Genomic DNA, 20,575 nt, shown 5'->3' with positions numbered 1-20,575 from the left:
TTATTTAAGTCAACATTGCAACTTCTTCTTCAACCTGTACGCTCTTTTATTCCACTTTTTTATTTATTTATTTAGAATGTGCCACGGGCCGTTAAATAATGATCTGCGGGCCGCAAGTGGCCCCCGGACCACGCTTTGGACACCCGTTAGAATAATTATGTTATGCTTAAAGGCCGTTGCTATAGTTATTATAAATTGTGCTGAAGTTGTACTTTTCTATCTGTGCATGGGACAACTTGCAATCTTGGATTGCGAGTCGTCTCGTATCAGTGTTTGCGTCCAGAACATGGAGTACCGTGACGCAGACAAAGCAGAGACAGGGCGATATCACGAGTGTCAGCACATTTCCATTTCTGAATAATCATATATTGTGTCCAACTGGGGCTGCTGTAATGACCCCCCTTCCTTCAGAAGCAGCCTCAGTGATGTAACCAGGGACCTCCCAAATAAATAGAGGAGCACGTGGGCTGTGCCTTAGAGCGTAGGTTGGAACTGTAAGTGAGTGTACAGCCCAATACGTCTCTCCTCATTGAGCTAAATTGAACTCTGTCTCTGCATGATTCCTTGCTTCTTGTCTGTTTAATAGATGTCATCAGTGTTTGAACCTGACACACCCCTGCATTAAAGTTACGGTGGGGAGTTACAAAATGAACCCCGGTGGCAGCGTCTCAAGTAGAAATGAATGAAACTTAAAGAAAAACTGAACAGTTTATTGGGCACACTCCAAAGGGTCCAGGCAAGTGCAGCCACCTCATTAGGTACCACCAGACTGCCAAGAAAAAGATGAAGAGTTTCAGGTGGTTACTAAGAAATAGACAATATGTAAACCAAGAAGAAGTTCCAATTGACAATATTGTAGTTAGCTTTACCAGTTTCACTTCCTAACATACCGCAGTGGATATTCAGGAACAGAAAGTCAAAATAGTATTGCAAAATGTATTGAGGAAAAGTATTCACAACATGTGTAGAGATGCAGCTAAAAAATATGAATAATTTCTAATAATTAATTCCACAGGAAAACTTGGTTTAGAGCAAAATAACTAGTGACAAGTTATTGGTTACTGGGTAATTAACAGCAATGTACATGTCATCCATGCAGATTGGACACTGGCCGAGAGTTGGTGGGCGGCCGAGGGTGGAGTCGGCTCTCTTGCTTGCTTTGTTGGGTCTGCTCCTGTCTCTGGCCATGCTCCCTCCACCCCAGCAGATGATGATGTGGAACACCGCAGAGGCCACCACAGTCTATATGGTTTTTTATTGTTTTACTTTTGTGGCTGCATGTGTGTAGAAGTAGCTGGTTGCATCAACTCTGCTCTTTTAATGTCTTTAATGTCCTTTGTGTTCTTTCATGTTTCCCTCTTACACACATGTTTATGTGGGCTATGGCTATGAGGGTTTTTTCCCCTTGGCCTCAGTCTGGACCTCCTCTCCTCTCCAGGGGCCCAGGCTTAGACTGACTTGTTTTTTTTCCCCCTCCCTCCCTCCCGTTCCCAGCGTTTACCTGTTTCTCTCGCCGGAAGTTGCTAGACCCTTGAGCTGTCCTGTTCTGTCTCCCTGTAATGTTTGATCCTGTTCTGTCTCCCTGTAATGTTTGATCCTGTTCTGTCTCCCTGTAATGTTTGATCCTGTTCTGTCTCCCTGCAATGTTTGATCCTGTTCTGTCTCCCTGTAATGCTTGATCCTGTTCTGTCTCCCTGTAATGTTTGATCCTGTTCTGTCTCCATGTAATGTGTGATCCTCTTCTGTCTCCATGTAATGTTTGATCCTGTTAAGTCTCCCTGTAATGTTTGATCCTGTTCTGTCTCCCTGTAATGTTTGATCCTGTTCTGTCTCCCTGTAATGTTTGATCCTGTTCTGTCTCCCTGTAATGTTTGATCCTGTTCTGTCTCCCTGTAATGTTTGATTCTCTTCTGTCTCCCTGTAATATTTGATCCTGTTCTGTCTCCCTGTAATGTTTGATCCTCTTCTGTCTCCCTGTAATGTTTGATCCTGTTCTGTCTCCCTGCAATGTTTGATCCTGTTCTGTCTCCCTGTAATGCTTGATCCTGTTCTGTCTCCCTGTAATGTTTGATCCTGTTCTGTCTCCATGTAATGTGTGATCCTCTTCTGTCTCCCTGTAATATTTGATCCTGTTCTGTCTCCCTGTAATGTTTGATCCTCTTCTGTCTCCCTGTAATGTTTGATCCTGTTCTGTCTCCCTGCAATGTTTGATCCTGTTCTGTCTCCCTGTAATGCTTGATCCTGTTCTGTCTCCCTGTAATGTTTGATCCTGTTCTGTCTCCATGTAATGTGTGATCCTCTTCTGTCTCCATGTAATGTTTGATCCTGTTAAGTCTCCCTGTAATGTTTGATCCTGTTCTGTCTCCCTGTAATGTTTGATCCTGTTCTGTCTCCCTGTAATGTTTCATCCTGTTCTGTCTCCCTGTAATGTTTGATCCTGTTCTGTCTACCTGTAATGTTTGATCCTGTTCTGTCTCCCTGTAATGTTTGATCCTGTTCTGTCTCCCTGCAATGTTTGATCCTGTTCTGTCTCCCTGTAATGCTTGATCCTGTTCTGTCTCCCTGTAATGTTTGATCCTGTTCTGTCTCCATGTAATGTGTGATCCTCTTCTGTCTCCATGTAATGTTTGATGCTGGGATTATTCAAGTATTTCTGATTCTGATGACATGGCAGTTAATTGGAAGACAAAACTCAATAAAACTAAAGTAGTGGAGGATATTTTAAGATTGTGTTGTCGGGTACAAAGCCGTACCTATTAAAAAAGACATGGTCAAATAAAATAAGAAACTTTATTTTGAAACCGTACAGAAACCTGAACGATGTGCTTACTTTATTTACATCAATTCTCACAACTGATCACTTGAAAGTCTAATGTTTGTTAGGCTGCAGAAATATATTCAAGTTAAAGTAAGTTTCTTGTTTAAAAAAAAAAAAAAAATCAACATTTAAAAAAAACAAATTCAAAGTATATCAAACAAATCTTTAGTAGCGCCGACGTGCGTCATTCATTGCAACGACAGAAAAGTGAAAATGCGGCGAAAATACTTTTTTTTTAATCCACCCCTTGTGTATGTTTATATTATTGTTCCCTTTTAATCTCAACTAAGCTATTTTTTTTATACAAAACATTCAAATAAATAAATACAAATTGCAATAATAGGAAGTGACGTCATCTTCGCGCATGCGTGGCTCAATCGTGTCATCCGGCAGGTCACGTGATACAGGAACTGCTGACATTTGTATTATTATTATTAGTTGCGCACGAACAAAGTGGATCTAAAGTGACTCACCGACAACAAAACAGGTACGTGAGGTCGTGTCGTGTTTGTCTAAACGTGTCGCTTTCTCTTCCGAACCTATTTCAAATACTTGTTATTAACATGAAGCTTGCGAGAGAGCTAGTTAGCTAGTTAGCTTGGACGTTAGCTTTGGTGGATTCTTTCTTTCTTTCTTTCTTTCTTTCTTTCTTTCTTTCTTTCTTTCTTTCTTTCTTTCGTTCGTTCGTTCGTTCGTTCGTTCGTTCGTTGATTTGGAACATGAACACACTTATAGCATAATACATCATGTCATATCATTTCACTTTACATCATGTCCGGAAAGGAGCAGGAAGAAGCAGAGCTTATTTAATCCTACACTTTTCCCACTTCAGAGCGTTTACAAATATATACAATAATGTTGAAGGTGTTTCTCATCATTTTTCTTCTTTGTTGAGTTGAGGCGAGTTTGAGTTTATTTGGAACATGCAGGCATACAACATGATGCATCACACATGCATGCATACAACATGATACATCACACATGCATGTATACAACATCATGCATGCATACAACATGATACATCACACATGCATGCATACAACATGATACATCACACATGCATGCATACAACATGATACATCACACATGCATGCATACAACATGATACATCACACATGCATGCATACAACATGATACATCACACATGCATGCATACAACATGATACATCACACATGCATGCATACAACATGATACATCACACATGCATGCATACAACATGATACATCACACATGCATGCATACAACATGATACATCACACATGCATGCATACAACATGATACATCACACATGCATGCATACAACATGATACATCACACATGCATGCATACAACATGATACATCACACATGCATGCATACAACATGATACATCACACATGCATGCATACAACATGATACACCACACATGCATGCATACAACATGATACATCACACATGCATGCATACAACATGATACACCACACATGCATGCATACAACATGATACATCACACATGCATGCATACAACATGATACATCACACATGCATGCATACAACATGATACATCACACATGCATGCATACAACATGATACATCACACATGCATGCATACAACATGATACATCACACATGCATGCATACAACATGATACATCACACATGCATGCATACAACATGATACATCACACATGCATGCATACAACATGATACATCACACATGCATGCATACAACATGATACATCACAATTTCCAGTTTCTCTATTCAACATGTTGGAAAAGGAGTAGGAAGAAGCAGAGCTTATTTAATCCTACCCCTTTTCTTTTACATGACAGTTGCTAAAGCTTTTGTTGACTTCCTGTTCTCAATGTATTCACAATATACTCCATAAGTAATAACAATACAAATAAATAAATAATGAGTGAAGTAAGTTATATTTCATATGGTGAGATAAATAAGATGATGTAGAAAATGAATGGATGGATGAAATAAATTGAGAATGTTTATCTTCTTCTTTGTACTTTGTAAACACTTTAAGTGTGAAGAGTTTCTTGAAGTGGAACATATTAGTACATTGTTTGATTGCTTTGCTTCATCCATTCCATCATTTAATTCCACATACTGACATACTGAAGGTCTTAAGTGTTGTACGTGCGTACAAATGTTTTAAATGACATTTTCCTCTAAGGTTATATTTCTCCTCTTTTGTTGAGAAGAATTGTTGTAGATTCTTTGGTAGCAGGTTATAGTTTTAGCTGTTTTCAATTTGACCAAATCGTCGAACTTCAATATTTTACAGGCTACTTTATGTTTTTGTCACTTCTCCTTTTCTTCCCACAGGCAGCAGAAGCTTCACGTGACAGGAGAGGACACTTTCCACCATGGTTGATGTGAGGTTTTATCCATATTTGAACATATATACAGTGTCGAAATGATGCATCGCATTATTATCCATTGCGTACATGGAGCTTTTCTCTCCTTCTATATAAACATATATATATACAGTGGTGGTCAAAAGTGTACATCCACTTGTAAAGAACATCATGTCATGGCTGTCTTGACTTTACAATCATTTATACAACTCTTATATTTTTGTGATGTAGTGATTGGAGCACATACTTGTTGCTCACAAAAAACATTCATGAAGTTTGCTTCTTTTATGAATTTATTATGGATCTACTGAAAATGTGAGGGTCAAAAGTATACATACAGCAATGTTAATATTTGCTTACATGTCCCTTGGCAAGTTGACCTGCAATAAGGCACTTTTGGTTGCCATCCACAAGCTTCTGCTTGACCACTAAATTGCTGCAGTTCAGCTAAATGTGTTGCTTTTCTGACATGGACTTGTTTCTTCAGCATTGTCCACACCTTTAAGTCAGGCCATTCTAAAACCTTCATTCTAGCCTGATTTAGCCATTCCTTGACCACTTTTGAGGTGTGTTTGGGGTCATTGTCCTGTTGGAACACCCAACTGCGCCCAACCTCCGGGCTGATGATTTTAGCTTGTCCTGAACAATTTGGAGCTAATTCTCCTTTTTCATTGTCCCGTTTACTCTCTGTAAAGCACCAGTTGCATTGGCAGCAAAACAGGCCCAGAGCATAATACTACCACCACCATGCTTGACGGTAGGAGTGGTGTTCCTGGGATTAAAGGCCTCACCTTTTCTCCTCCAAACATATTGCTGGGTATTGTGGCCAAACAGCTCCATTTTTGTTGCATCTGACCACAGATATTTCCTCCAGAAGGTCTTATCTTTGTCCATGTGATGTCGGATAATCCGGTGCGCCCTATGGTCCCAAAAATACGCTAACCGAAAAATGACCTTTCATTCAAAATCCGAAGTTTTCAGATGTCTCTAAAATTGTCACAATATTTGCTATATAATAGTATTTTATTTTGAAGATAATATTCTGGTTAATATATTGTGAGCATGTATATGTTGTTTTTTTTGACACTTTTGTAAACATTCCTCTTTTTCTTTTACAGGACCTAAAGAAATACCTGTTCAAACAATTACAAAGGTGCGTATGAAGAACTTGTCCAGCGCGGTTTGTTTTGCTTTGTCCAAGGTTACAGAAGTTCCTGTATGAATAATAATGGACTTTCTGCTCTCGCGCAGTGTTGAAGGCATTCACGCCATCGTGGTCACAGACAGAGATGGAGTCCCGGTCATCAAAGGTACTAAAACCCAATCTGGAACCCGACCACTTATTTGACGCGACAAATGATATTTTCCTGCAAGAATATGGCTAATCCAAGCACGCACTGATACCTGACACTCAAGGAGTGTGTGTCCGAGAACTATCAATCAATCAATGTTTACTTATATAGCCCTAAATCACGAGTGTCTCAAAGGGCTGCACAAGCCACAACCACATCAGGGCAAGGAAAAAAACTCAACCCAATTTGAACTCAACCCAACTATTTATCTCTGTTCAGCCTTTCTCTCACAAACCTCGATTACCAGCATGGTCCGTCTCCATTTCCACTGCTCGGGAGTCATTCATATGCATTCATAGTTGTTGTAAATATTGGCTAATGGCTGTGTGGTAACAAGATTATTGCAACTTCCTCCGCGAGACACTTAACTGGAGTTGCCGACCAGTGCAGGTAACCAAGCAACTGAGTCATGGGGGGAATCATTCTGACATGATCGTTTTGATACGCGATTGCAAACTTCCGTTTTTGTTTAGGTTGCGTTCACACTTCTTATTTTTAGTGCAGTTATGAATAAAAAAATAAACAACTAGTGTCCATTTGCTCCGATGCTTCATTTATATCCTCTTTGTCACATCTCCGCTAGTGAAATCAGATCGTCCAGGAATTAACACAAATTCAACCGACTCCAACAAATTATGCACGACCTTGCAATTTTGACCATTTCTGGCACATTTTATCCAATCATTGTGATTTCACATCATCCATCTAACCTTTCCAACTGTTTCCTAGGGCTGCGAATCTCTGGGTGTCCCACGATTCCATTCGATATCCATTTTTGGGGTCACAATTCGATTATAAATCGATTTTTTGGATTCAACTAAATTCTAAAACGATATTTTTCCGATTCAAAACAATTCTCTATTCATTCAATAGATAGGATTTGAGCAGGATCTACCCCAGTAGACGTTTTGGTGAATTTACACAAATAAAACAATGCACAAAGAATGCCATTGTGATTTATTATCATCAATCAATCAATCAAAGCTTATTTATACAGCCCTTAATCACAAGTGTCTCAAAGGGCTGCACAAGCCACGACCACATCCTCGCCTCAGATCCCTAATACTAACACAGACACTTAATGTTTTAGCATACATCCGCTAATGCTAACAGCGCCAGCTTGATTACGATAGCACGTACAAACATGCACGAAAACACAAGCGACGCTTTAGTAAATAAGAATAGTTTTAGTTATATTGTACAACTTAGAAGTACATGTCAAACTACTTCCTTAACGTAAATGACCGCCATAACCACAACACCAGGGGGAGCTCCACTAACCACGTTAAACCCAGATTCCGAACTAACAAAGGTCTTAACTCATTCTCTTTCTATGCCACATCAATGTGGAATGCGCTCCCAACAGGTATAAAAGAAAGGGCATCTCTATCCTCCTTCAAAACCGCAATAAAAGTTCACCTCCAGGCAGCTACAACCCTAAACTAACACCCTCCCCGGATTGCTAATAATCAAATGTAAACAATCAAATGCAGATACTTTTTCTTTTTCTTATGCCTTCTGATCTCTCTCTCTCTCTCTCTCTCTCTCTCTCTCTCTCTCTCTCTCTCTCTATGTCCACTACTTGATGTCCATACCCCCCCCCCCACCCCCACCCCCCTCCACACCCCTGATTGTAAATAATGTAAATAATTCAATGTGATTATCTTGTGTGATGACTGTATTATGATGATAGTATATATGATAGTATATATCTGTATCATGAATCAATTTAAGTGGACCCCGACTTAAACAAGTTGAAAAACTTATTCGGGTGTTACCATTTAGTGGTCAATTGTACGGAATATGTACTTCACTGTGTAACCTACTAATAAAAGTCTCAATCAATCAATCAATACAAACGTTGCTTGGAGTGATGAATGAAGAATCCACTCGAGCAGAAACACGAGCACTTCTTAAAAATGATTTGTTGAATACAAAACATTATGGCGTTTAGCGAAGAAAAATCCCTAAATTAGCCGCACCGTTTTACAAGGCGCAGGGTTCAAAGCGTAGGAAACAAGTATTGGCTAATAGTCTGGAAAATACCATCTATCTGCAATCATTTGTGATGTGGAACTAGTTTGAATTGCTCCCAATTGTTGTACTTTCCCCAATGTTTCTTTTCCAACACGTCCAACCTGTACTAGCAATGTCAAAAGGCAACTGTTGTGTTCCATTCCGTAGATCAGGGAGGCCCGTTACGTCTATCGCGAGCTACCGGTCGATCGCGGAGGGTGTGTCGGTCGATCGCCAGCCAGGCATTAAAAAAATAGTCCTAAAAATGAGCGATCATAAATCTTCACTATGACGTCACTTTCGTCACTTGATTGACATTCACGGCACCCGAGGGTCTTCTGAGATGACGCTGGCTGCTGCCAGCTCATTATTAAGAAAAAATGACCGACAGGAAGGCGAGAAACACTTTTTATTTCAACAGACTCTGGCGCCGTACCTGTCGTCAAAACTCTAAAGACCGACTGCACAGTTGCACAATAAAAGCGCTGCTTCATCCTGCCTGCGCTAACAAAATAAGAGTCTCAGAAAGCTGGCGTGCACAAGCTAGCAAGCTACGGAGTTTGCCGCCAATGTATTTCTTGTAAAGTGTATACAAAGGAGTACGGAAGCTGGACAAATAAGATGCCAAAAAGCAAACACTTTCATGTGGTATTAGACAGAAAGGAGGACTTTTTTTCTCCTCCATTCGAAAATGCGGACGTTATCATTACCACTGTCTGATTCCTATCAATGCAAGTCATCACAATCAGGTAATACACCAACTTATATTCTTGTCTTCATGAAAGAAAGGAATCTATATGTGTTAAACAGGCATGTATTATCATTAAACACCTTTAACTTGTTAACAATATTAATTATATGTGTTAAACATGCTTGTATTATCTTTAAACACTTTTAACTTATTAACTATATGTGTTAAACATGCTTGTATCACCATTAAACACCTTTAACTTGTTAACAATATTAACTGTATGTGTTAAACATGCTTGTATTATCATTAAACACCTTTAACTTGTTAACAATATTAATTATATGTGTTAAACATGCTTGTATTATCTTTAAACACCTTTAACTTATTAACTATATGTGTTAAACATGCTTGTATTATCATTAAACACCTTTAACTTGTTAACAATATTAACTATATGTGTTAAACATGCTTGTATTATCATTAAACACCTTTAATTTATTAACAATATTAACTATATGTGTTAAACATGCTTGTATTATCTTTAAACACCTTTAACTTATTAACTATATGTGTTAAACATGCTTGTATTATCATTAAACACCTTTAACTTGTTAACAATATTAACTATATGTGTTAAACATGCTTGTATTATCATTAAACACCTTTAATTTATTAACAATATTAACTATATGTGTTAAACATGCTTGCATTATCATTAAACACCTTTAACTTGTTAACAAAAACATATCTTTCATAAATAAGTAAATATAAATTATATAAATGAATGAGGTAGATCCCCACGACTTGATCAATTGAAAAGTAGCTCGCCTGCAGAAAAAGTGTGGGCACCCCTGCCGTAGAACATCTTTTGCCTAGACTGCCTTTTCAATAAAAGGACCACAACTATGGAACTCTTTACCAGACACTTTGAGAAGTATACCTGCACTTGTCACTTTCAAAAAACAAACACAATGATGGCTAGTTGAGCAATAATCGGGTTCCCATGTTTAGTTTGTACTATTTTTACTAATTGATTTTTATCTAGAATGCACTTTGTCTGTGTTATTATTATTAATTGGCTTTTATTTAGTTTGCACTGTGTCTGTATTATTACTATTATCATTATTATCGACTCATTCTATTTTTTATTTTCCTATTTTAATGATGTTGGATCTGTGTTGTTGTTGTTGGGGACAAGTGTTGTAAATGAGCTTTGGCTACAAACACTATGATGCATACATCGGATAACTGTTTCAGATGTCTATGTTTTTGTATCCGTCCCTATTTCAAATAAACCTCTATAATAATAATAATACTTTTGGCCAGAACACAGGTGACTGTGAAAAGGTTATTTATGTTTAGTGTTAGTATGAAGGATAAAACACTGAATATTGACAACATATGAACGTCACACCCCCTCTCCATACACATATTTTATAACTAACAAAAATACAACAAACACAGTGAAATATGAACGCGAAGGGTAAAAAAAAACCCACCTACAATCTGATACATTTCATATATCACTAAACTTTAGAACTTTGTCGTAAAAATCTCCTTCCACGTCTGTCCCTGACACCCACATTTCAGGCTCTGGAAACACTCTGTGGAAACACTCCACACCCACACTGCTTGGTGCCTCGTCTGACCTGCTGTCACTTACATTACCATGGTAACTAATTACATGACCATAGTAACTCATTAGATGACCATAGTAACTCATTAGATGACCATAGTAACTCATTAGGTGACCATAGTAACTCATTAGGTGACCATAGTAACTCATTAGATTACTATAGTAACTCATTAGGTGACCGTAGTAACTCATTAGATGACCATAGTAACTAATTAGATGACCATAGTAACTCACTAGATGACCATAGTAACTCATTAGGTGACCATAGTAACTCATTAGATGACCATAGTAACTCATTAGATGACCATAGTAACTCAATAGATTACTATAGTAACTCATTAGATGACCATAGTAACTCATTAGATGACCATAGTAACTCATTAGATGACCATAGTAACTCATTAGATGACCATAGTAACTCATTAGATTACTATAGTAACTCATTAGGTGACCATAGTAACTCATTAGATGACCATAGTAACTCATTAGATTACTATAGTAACTCATTAGGTGACCATAGTAACTCATTAGATGACCATAGTAACTAATTAGATGACCATAGTAACTAATTAGATTACTATAGTAACTCATTAGATGACCATAGTAACTCATTAGATGACCATAGTAACTCATTAGGTGACCATAGTAACTAATTAGGTGACCATAGTAACTCATTAGATGAGCATAGTAACTCATTAGGTGACCATAGTAACTAACTAGGTGACCATAGTAACTCATTAGATGAGCATAGTAACTCATTAGATGACCATAGTAACTCATTAGGTGACCATAGTAACTCATTAGATTACTATAGTAACTCATTAGATGACCATAGTAACTCATTCGATTACTATAATAACTCATTAGATGACCATAGTAACTCATTAGATTACTATAGTAACTCATTAGATGACCATAGTAACTCATTAGATTACTATAGTAACTCATTAGATGACCATAGTAACTCATTAGATGACCATAGTAACTCATTAGATTACTATAGTAACTAATTAGATGACCATAGTAACTCATTAGATGACCATAGTAACTAATTAGATTACTATAGTAACTAATTAGATTACTATAGTAACTCATTAGATGACCATAGTAACTCATTAGATGACCATAGTAACTCATTAGATTACTATAGTAACTCATTAGATGACCATAGTAACTCATTAGATGACCATAGTAACTCATTAGGTGACCATAGTAACTCAATAGGTGACCATAGTAACTCATTAGGTGACCATAGTAACTCATTAGATTACTATAGTAACTCATTAGATGACCATAGTAACTCATTAGATGACCATAGTAACCCATTAGATGACCATAGTAACTCATTAGATGACCATAGTAACTCATTAGATGACCATAGTAACTCATTAGATGACCATAGTAACTCATTAGATGACCATAGTAACTAATTAGGTGACCATAGTAACTCATTAGATGACAACAGTAACTAATTAGATGACCATAGTAACTAATTAGATTACTATAGTAACTAATTAGGTGACCATAGTAACTCATTAGATGACCATAGTAACTCATTAGATGGCCATAGTAACTCATTAGGTGACCATAGTAACTCATTAGATGACCATAGTAACTCATTAGATTACTATAGTAACTCATTAGGTGACCATAGTAACTCATTAGGTGACCATAGTAACTCATTAGATGACCATAGTAACTCATTAGATTACTATAGTAACTCATTAGGTGACCATAGTAACTCATTAGGTGACCATAGTAACTCATTAGATGACCATAGTAACTCATTAGATGACCATAGTAACTCATTAGATTACTATAGTAACTCATTAGGTGACCATAGTAACTCATTAGATGACCATAGTAACTCATTAGATTACTATAGTAACTCATTAGGTGACCATAGTAACTCATTAGATGACCATAGTAACTCATTAGATTACTATAGTAACTCATTAGGTGACCATAGTAACTCATTAGATGACCATAGTAACTCATTAGGTGACCATAGTAACTCATTAGATGACCATAGTAACTCATTAGATTACTATAGTAACTCATTAGGTGACCATAGTAACTCATTAAATGACCATAGTAACTCATTAGATGACCATAGTAACTCATTAGATGACCATAGTAACTCATTAGGTTACTATAGTAAGTAGTATATCATGCAAAAGCGCAGATTCCAAGCATGTAAAGACTTAGTATAGTAGAAGCTCATTAGAGCACATCACTTCACATCATAATGGCAGCTACACTTTACATATTAAAGACGGAAAAAAATTGATTTGGGAATGTCCGGCGGGCTAGATTGAAAAGTTTAACGTGCCGCATGTGGCCCCCGGGTCTTAATTTGCCCAGGTCTGCATTAGATTGATTGGACCGTTGCGGTGAGTTTTTATTACAAATGAGATTGGCCAGAATGATTACAACATCCTGGAGGGAGTGATAAGCAATGACATTATAATTAGCTGTGCCTTTGTGTCTGCAGGTGGTTAGTGCCGCCCTCTACCTTCACATCAAACTATACACCAGGTGAGCAGGTGTGATATTGACACAGTAAATGCTTTTTTCTTGCAGTTGCCAGTGATAATGCTCCTGGTCCTGCTATGAAACCTGGCTTCCTGTCTACCTTTGCCCTGGCCACAGACCAGGGCAGCAAGCTGGGCCTCTCCAAGAACAAGAGTATTATCTGCTACTACAACAGTTACCAGGTCAGGGAGGAGCTTTAGATGTCATGTTTCTGTGCTGTGCACTACACCACATGTGCTGAGTTGCCTAGATTCTGCCTTTGCAGCATTCGTGCCCTCAACTTAACTCCCTCACTGCGAGCAACCCTGAAACGTGGGCCTTTGTCAGGTTCAAACACTGATGACATCTATTAAACAGACAAGAAGCAAGGAATCATGCACAGACAGAGTTCAATTTAGCTCGATGAGGAGAGACGTATTGGGCTGTACACTCAGTTACAGTTCCAGCCTACGCTCTAAGGCACAGCCCACGTGCTCCTCTATTTATTTGGGAGGTCCAAGGTTACATCACTGAAGCTGCTTCTGAAGGAAGGGGGGTAATTTCAGCAGCGCCAGTTAGACACAATACATGATTATTCAGAAATGGAAATATGCTGACACTCGTGATATCGCCCTGTCTCTGCTTTGTCTGCGCCACAGTACTCGATGTTCGCCCTTGGCAGTCAGCAGGCCGGGTCTGGACACAAACACTGATACGAGACGACTCGTAATCCAAGATTGCAAGTTGTCCCTTTGCACAGATAGAAAAGCACAACTTCAGCACAATTGATAATAACTATAGCAACGGCCTTTAAGCATAAGAGTTGTGTGATAACTTACACATAATTATTCTAACACCTTCCCTGTCAAATCTGGCCTCGCACATATTCTTCCATGGACTTAAACGGACCATCACCCCCACAGTAATCAAGATCTTTCTGTAGAACTGAGAGTCTTGTAAGGTGGCGTGTGATTTTGCACTTGAAGAAACAATACTTTCATGCATATCAAGTACATTTTCACTTCCTATTCCCCCGGAGACCGTCTTGTTTACTCTTGAATAGGGCTGGGGCCAAAAACTGAAACCCCTGTATTTTGGGGTTGTATCGCAGTATACGATACATAACGGTATTTTATAAAAAACAAACAATATTTTCAAATGAAGTGGGAGCAGTGAAGCTAAAATGTGTTCATGTTTTAGTGTCAGTTAAAAGGCAATAGAGCGATTGAGGCCCGCTTCATTCCAACGTAGAGGGAGTTGCAGTAGTCCAAACGTGAGGAAATGAAAGCATGGATTACCTGCTCAAAGTCGTTAAAAGATAAAACTGATTTCATTTTTGCTAAAAGTCTTAGATGATAAAAAACTGAGTTAATCTGCTGTTCCGATTTAAAATCATTGTGGAACTTAAAACCAAGATGTGTGACTGAGGGTTTAAATAAGGCATCAGGGGTCCAGGTCACTGGGGGGAGCATTCTGTGAAGAGGGGTTTACTTTTAAGTTTAGTAAGTCCTCAAGACACTTTAAAAGTGATTTTAAACACTTTCCTTTTTTAAAGGGACATATATTTGCGTATCATCAACATGAAGATGATATGATATTGTATATATTTTTTAAATGTACAGGGTGTAGACTGAAAACAGGATTGGTCCTAGGATGGAACCCTGCGGGACACCACAGGACACGGGATCATATACAATCATCAATTTGGATTTTAAACGTTCTGTTTTGTCAGATACGACCTGAACCGTTTCAAGGGTGTGCTCCTTGAACCCACACATTGTTCTTAGTGACTTATGAGTCGTGTCAAAATGCAGCACTTAGATGGAGTTGCATCAATGGAAATGGACTCCTTTGATCAAATTGTCCGTGGTACCCAGTCCTCGTCTTAATGGGTCTGTGCGGGTGTAATTAACCAGGCAAAATAACACCTGCCAGCTCTAAAATGTCAAGGAAAACTGCAGTTATTTCAACATCATCACTTTGTTGTTTTTACACAAGATGAATGAAGCATTTAGCTGCCATCTGTCTGGTTCTTCTAGATTTTGCAGTTCAATCGGTTACCCCTGGTGGTCAGTTTCATTGCCAGCAGCAATGCCAACACAGGTAAACATCCATAAAGTTTGATTTGCAGTGGGCTAATAAGGAACTCATGCTGTGCTCCGCCCTCAGGCCTGATCATGAGCTTGGAGAAGGAGTTAGCGCCTTTAATAGAAGAGCTGAGGCAAGTCGTGGAAGTCACTTAAACTTTGAAGCCTTGACAAGATGTCTACTTCCTGTATACATATATATGTCACCTGTCACCTGTCAACGCATGAAGTGGAAATAAAAGTTAGATTTCAGTACAAAAAGTGATCTGCTTGTTGTGAGTAATTCATTATTGTTTATTCATGTTCAATACCAAACAGGGCTGAAAAAATAGCAATAAGTATTCAGGTTTTTATCCATTGTAATTATTCTGTAGAAATGTTTAGTGTTTGCTGACATTGAACTCACTGGAAACAATTCAATTTCACATCAAAAACTGAGGAATATGTTTTCAAAAAACATTTTTACACGGGAGCAATCAGGAAATGCTTGAATTGGGAGCGTTCTTCATGGCTGGGCAGGTTTAGTCTGGTCTGTCATTGACCTTTTTGTGCCTGTGAAGAGTGAATGTGTATCATTAACTGACATAGTCATTACAAGAAGGCTCAACATTGCACAAGTCACACCATTTTGTTGTTTTGCTGACCAAACGTCTTCAATAGATCTTTTCTGATAAATGTTACAATATTGGATGTTAGGATAGGATAGGTAGGTATTTATTGTCATTGCACAAGTACAACGAAACTTTGTTTTCAGCACAAACCCGTTCAAGATGAGACAAACAAACAGTGTACAGGGTTACAGAACAGGAACGCTGATGGGTCACCACAAGGCGGGGCCGTAAAAGATGGGGAAAAGGTAAACGCTGGGGAAGGATGAGTTAAAAAAACAACAATCTAGACTGGGAAAAAACCTCCATAGCAAAGCACATATACATATTACAACATACATCTCCAGATATCTAGCAACAGAGGGGAGGGAGTGGGGGGCCATGGTGGCAGGCCGCAGCTCTCAGGCGCTGCCCATCCTTCCATCACCCCTATGGGATTTGCGTCAAGGGCGTTGGATTGGGGGTGGGGTATGTGTGTGTGGCGTATATTAATTTGTGGATGCATGTGTGTGTGTAAGCCTGCAGTGTGTCTCTTTTCCGCGGCCTTGATGTCGTGCAACTGATAAGTCCAAAGTCAACAACAACAACAGGTGTGTGTCCATGAGAGACAAGAAGGGAGTTTGTTGTGTCCTTCGGGAGAGTCTCCAAACCAGGGAAACAATCCAACTTAGAATGTTTTGTGTGCCAGTGAAAATAAAATTTGCTTTTCACTCTAAATAGTCTATGACTGGTCCTCAAATTCATCCTGCGGGGCAGACCGTTAAAACAATGGGCAGAGCGGTGCAACGGAGGGTTAATGGTGTGCCTCACAATACGAAGGTTGTGGGATTGAGCTTTCCGCGTGGAGTTTGCAAGTTCTCCCCGTGACGGCGCGGGTTCCCTACGGGTACTCCGACTTCCTCCAAAAACATGCATTAATCAGGCTTTATCGCGTTTTTTGAGAAAATAATTTGAAAATCAATTTCTGCTGGCTGTAGGCTTCATTCTTTTTTCTAACATATGCAAATCACCAACATGGAAATTGTACTTTTAACACGTGTGCGTTAGTCAAAACAAAAAATACCCACTTTTCGTCCCCAGCTCAGCCCTGCACCGACACACCACCGCGCTCATTTGTGCTCTAATGCACTACACTATGTCTGCGTCTTTAAAGTTCCGGAGCACTCCATGTGGTCCATATGTCATACATTTGTATTTGTCACACTCAACCATTTATTAAAGCAACAAAATATAAGTCGAAGCTTTTTAATAATCCATCAATTGTTGTTTTCCAGTCCTTTTCTTGACAGGGGGCCATTTGTGACATCACAAATGGACGGATGTACTAACATGGTCACTTTAGGCTATGTTCACACTGCAGGGTTGCATGTCCGATTCTGATTTTTTTGTTAAATTTGTGGCTGTTCACTTTACCAAAAAAACGCAAAAAAACGTTTTCTAATGTGAATGCAGTCTGACCCGCATGCGGAAGTAAACATGGCTTCAGTTCTTGTCGGTCTCAGTACTGGCACATTTGTGGCAATTTCAAGGATTTTGTGCAATCAATTTTCTAAACTGAATTATTGTGCGTAGAAGATTAAGAAGGAAGAGAACAGGTATTTTCACCTGTTTTTTTTTGGTACTCTGTCAAGTATTTATTTTGGCGAATAGTTATAGCACTTAGCATTTTTTGATGACCTCCTGGTCGGATGAATGCGACCTGAGGACGAGTCGTACATATATACGATTTATATCCACATACCAAAGAGGCCTGTGTCGGATACGGAAAACGTGGACGTGAAAAAGTCGATACGGGTCGCATTAGCATCGGAATTGAGTTTGTGTTTCTGCCATATTCATTTTTGCTTGTGTTGCTCTCATCCCGCCAGAAAAAAGCGCCAGGCGTCATAATTATTTGGCAAAATAGACGGTTTCAAAATAAATAGACTTCGACTTAGATTTCCTTTTTTTTGTCATTCAAATTTGAACTTTGCAGTACAGATAAGAACAAAATGTCGTTGCATTATCTCATGGTAGTGCAGGATAAAAGAGCAATAAGGTGCAGATATAAATAAATAGATTACTGTACAGATAAATATATTGCACTAGTTGATATAGTTGATAATGGAGCAAAAAACAGGTGAAACAAAAAAATGTTCTAGGAACTGACGTGAAACTTCCACCACTCCAGCAAATTATTCCGTAAAACTGCCAGAACCGAAATACTTGTCCTCTTCCTTCTTAATCTTTACGCGCAATAATTCGGATCGGAAAATGTTGACATTGATGGCACAAAATCCTTGAAATTGCCACAAATGTGCCAGTACTGAGAGCGGAAGCCATGTTTACTTCTGTAAACACTGCAGTGCCATGGCCTCATGTTTGCATGCGGGGGTCAGACTGCGTTCACATTGGAAATCGGAATTGAGCTGCAAGGTGAACGAGGTCGTACTTCATGCTCTATTTTCCATTATGATGTCACGGTGTGATTATTGGGACCAACGTTATTATGGTATTTTTTTTAAATGTGCTCAAAAAAGTACTATCTTTTAATCATGTTGTATTTATGTTAAACACCTACAAACACATAAACAATGATTTGCTTTGTACTAGATGAGAAGTCTGTTTCATGGACCTCAGGTAGAACTTGAACGTGCACACGAGAGCAACACAAGCAAACATGAATGTGGCAGAAACACAAATAAATGTGAAGATTGTGCAAGATGGCAGCTTGTGGACATAAGACAAAAATCAAATGTAAGTATTTTGCCAGATTAGACGTAACTGCACTTTTTGTCCATATTTATACAAAAATATAGTGTTCATATATATAAGAGATATAGGCCTTGTTCTCACTGCAGCTCAAACCCATTTTTTTTGTATCAAATTTTTTCATGTCGGTGTGAACGGTGCAGGTCCCAATTTTTCAGAATTCTTTTGCATGTGGATATAAGTCCGGTATATTTATGCCATATGTCCTCAGTGTGAACGCTCCCGCACTCGGGTCGCGTTCATCCCACCATTATTCGGCAAAATAGACGGTTACAAAATAAATACTTGATAACGGCGCAAAAAAAACATGTTTTAGGAACTGAAGTGAAACTTCCAGCACTCCAGTCTCCGACTGCAAGCAAATTATTCCGTGAAACTGCCAGAACCTAAATACTTGTCCCTCTTCCTTCTTAATCTTCTACGCACAATAATTCGGTTCGGAAAATGTTGACTTTGATGGCACAAAATCCTTGAAATTGCCACAGAGGTTTACTTTTGTAAACACTGCAGTGCCATGACCTCATGTTTGCATGCGGGGGTCAGACTGCGTTCACATTGGAAATCGCTTTATTTGTAATGTGAACTAAAAAGATCGGGAAAAACCCGAACTGGAAGTGTGAACATAACCCTGGGCTAACATGTAGGACTGTGCAATCATAGCCAAATTATTAATCACAATTATTATCAATATTGAAATCACAATGATTCATTATGTTCATTAACACAAGGCTATGGATAAACATTATCAATTTATTTAAAGACAAATATTTGTGTTTATGTTCATTTTTTAAAGTTATGTACATTTTGTGTACATGCTGAATTGTAAAAAATACGAACTACACCATAAAACGTGAACAAAACACTTTGGATTTTTAAAGTAATAACGTTGTGACAGCCCACAGTTTGAACAGTAACACAGTGTTTGACTACAGGAACATAAAACACTGTACTTGAATTCCACTAGACAAAGCCTGCGTGCCCCAGTTTGGGAAGCTCTGGTCTGGAGGAAGTGTGTTGAATGTAGATTGGAGTCATCTTTAAGACCGAAGTCATGTGCTGGACAGAAAGGTGCAAGGTGGATGAAGCTCACCAGTTTCCATCTGAGGATCCTGATCCACTCGTCCGCCTCCACACCCGTCTTGGCGCAGAGATAAAATGTCCTCTCAGGAAACACCAGACTGGAAGGTAAGAAGTTGGAATTACATAGTGGTCGGTCCAAACAGTTTCTGGCTAAGTCTAAGTGACAAATAGGAAGTGGAGTCAAGACCTATGGCAGACGTTTAACTTGACACACTCATGTGCCGCAGGGGTAAGGCCAGTGCCAACGATTGGCCCCTTGCTGGGTCCACCAGGAACCTATTAGATGTTCCTCAAGTCTTATCAAGATTAGTCTCTTTTGACACATTAAATTATGACTACTGGAAGTAGATTAACGTTCAGTCCTTCAGCCGTCCATAGCGTTTCTACTCGTGTGGATTCTTCATTCATCACTCCAAGCAACGTTGGTAAGTTTTACAATATAACTAAAACTGTTCATACTTGCTATGTGACGTCTGTAGGAGTGTTTTCATGCATATTTGTATGTGCTATCATAGTGTTGCTAGCAATAGCTAATATGCTAACATGTTTACGATTGTCTGTTAGTATTATTAACTTACAATGGCGTTATTTTTGTATTGTTTCACTTTCACAGATGCCTCAGTAAATTCCTCCAAACGTCACCTTATTGAGTCTGTTTTAGCTGATTGGAGAGC

The 20,575-nt window shown here is 38.7% G+C and overlaps 2 protein-coding genes across 2 annotated transcripts in view; one reads left to right on the top strand and one right to left on the bottom strand.

Annotated features, from left to right (window-relative positions):
• Nucleotides 1-3,163: 3,163 nt before the first annotated feature.
• Nucleotides 3,164-15,727, top strand: lamtor3 (late endosomal/lysosomal adaptor, MAPK and MTOR activator 3). Its single transcript, XM_062033895.1, has 7 exons — nucleotides 3,164-3,305; nucleotides 5,135-5,184; nucleotides 6,285-6,319; nucleotides 6,418-6,476; nucleotides 13,445-13,578; nucleotides 15,415-15,478; nucleotides 15,545-15,727. Exons 2-7 carry the CDS (start codon nucleotides 5,176-5,178, stop codon nucleotides 15,616-15,618), a joined length of 375 nt encoding a protein of 124 aa, XP_061889879.1. The 5' UTR covers nucleotides 3,164-3,305; nucleotides 5,135-5,175; the 3' UTR covers nucleotides 15,619-15,727.
• Nucleotides 14,541-20,575, bottom strand: part of dapp1 (dual adaptor of phosphotyrosine and 3-phosphoinositides) — a 49,734-nt gene continuing 43,699 nt past the window's right edge. The window contains exons 9-10 of the mRNA XM_062035138.1: nucleotides 19,912-19,999; nucleotides 14,541-16,014 (exon numbers count right to left, since the gene is read on the bottom strand). Coding sequence (XP_061891122.1) covers nucleotides 15,997-16,014; nucleotides 19,912-19,999 — 106 coding nt within the window. The 3' untranslated portion in view covers nucleotides 14,541-15,996. The remainder of the gene's footprint in view (nucleotides 16,015-19,911; nucleotides 20,000-20,575) is intronic.

The sequence above is a fragment of the Entelurus aequoreus genome, linkage group LG23 (genome assembly GCF_033978785.1).
Source record: "Entelurus aequoreus isolate RoL-2023_Sb linkage group LG23, RoL_Eaeq_v1.1, whole genome shotgun sequence".
Classification (NCBI taxonomy): Eukaryota; Metazoa; Chordata; class Actinopteri; order Syngnathiformes; family Syngnathidae; genus Entelurus; species Entelurus aequoreus.
The sequence above is the reverse complement of the archived record's forward strand: the minus strand, read 5'-3'. Positions and strand labels throughout refer to the sequence as shown.

Excerpts from the sequence above, each read along its gene's own strand:
- lamtor3 (XM_062033895.1), top strand. Across the intron at positions 6,477-13,444 it reads TGGAGTCCCGGTCATCAAAG|TTGCCAGTGATAATGCTCCT; the intron begins GTACTAAAACCC and ends TTTTTCTTGCAG. Across the intron at positions 15,479-15,544 it reads CAGCAGCAATGCCAACACAG|GCCTGATCATGAGCTTGGAG; the intron begins GTAAACATCCAT and ends CTCCGCCCTCAG.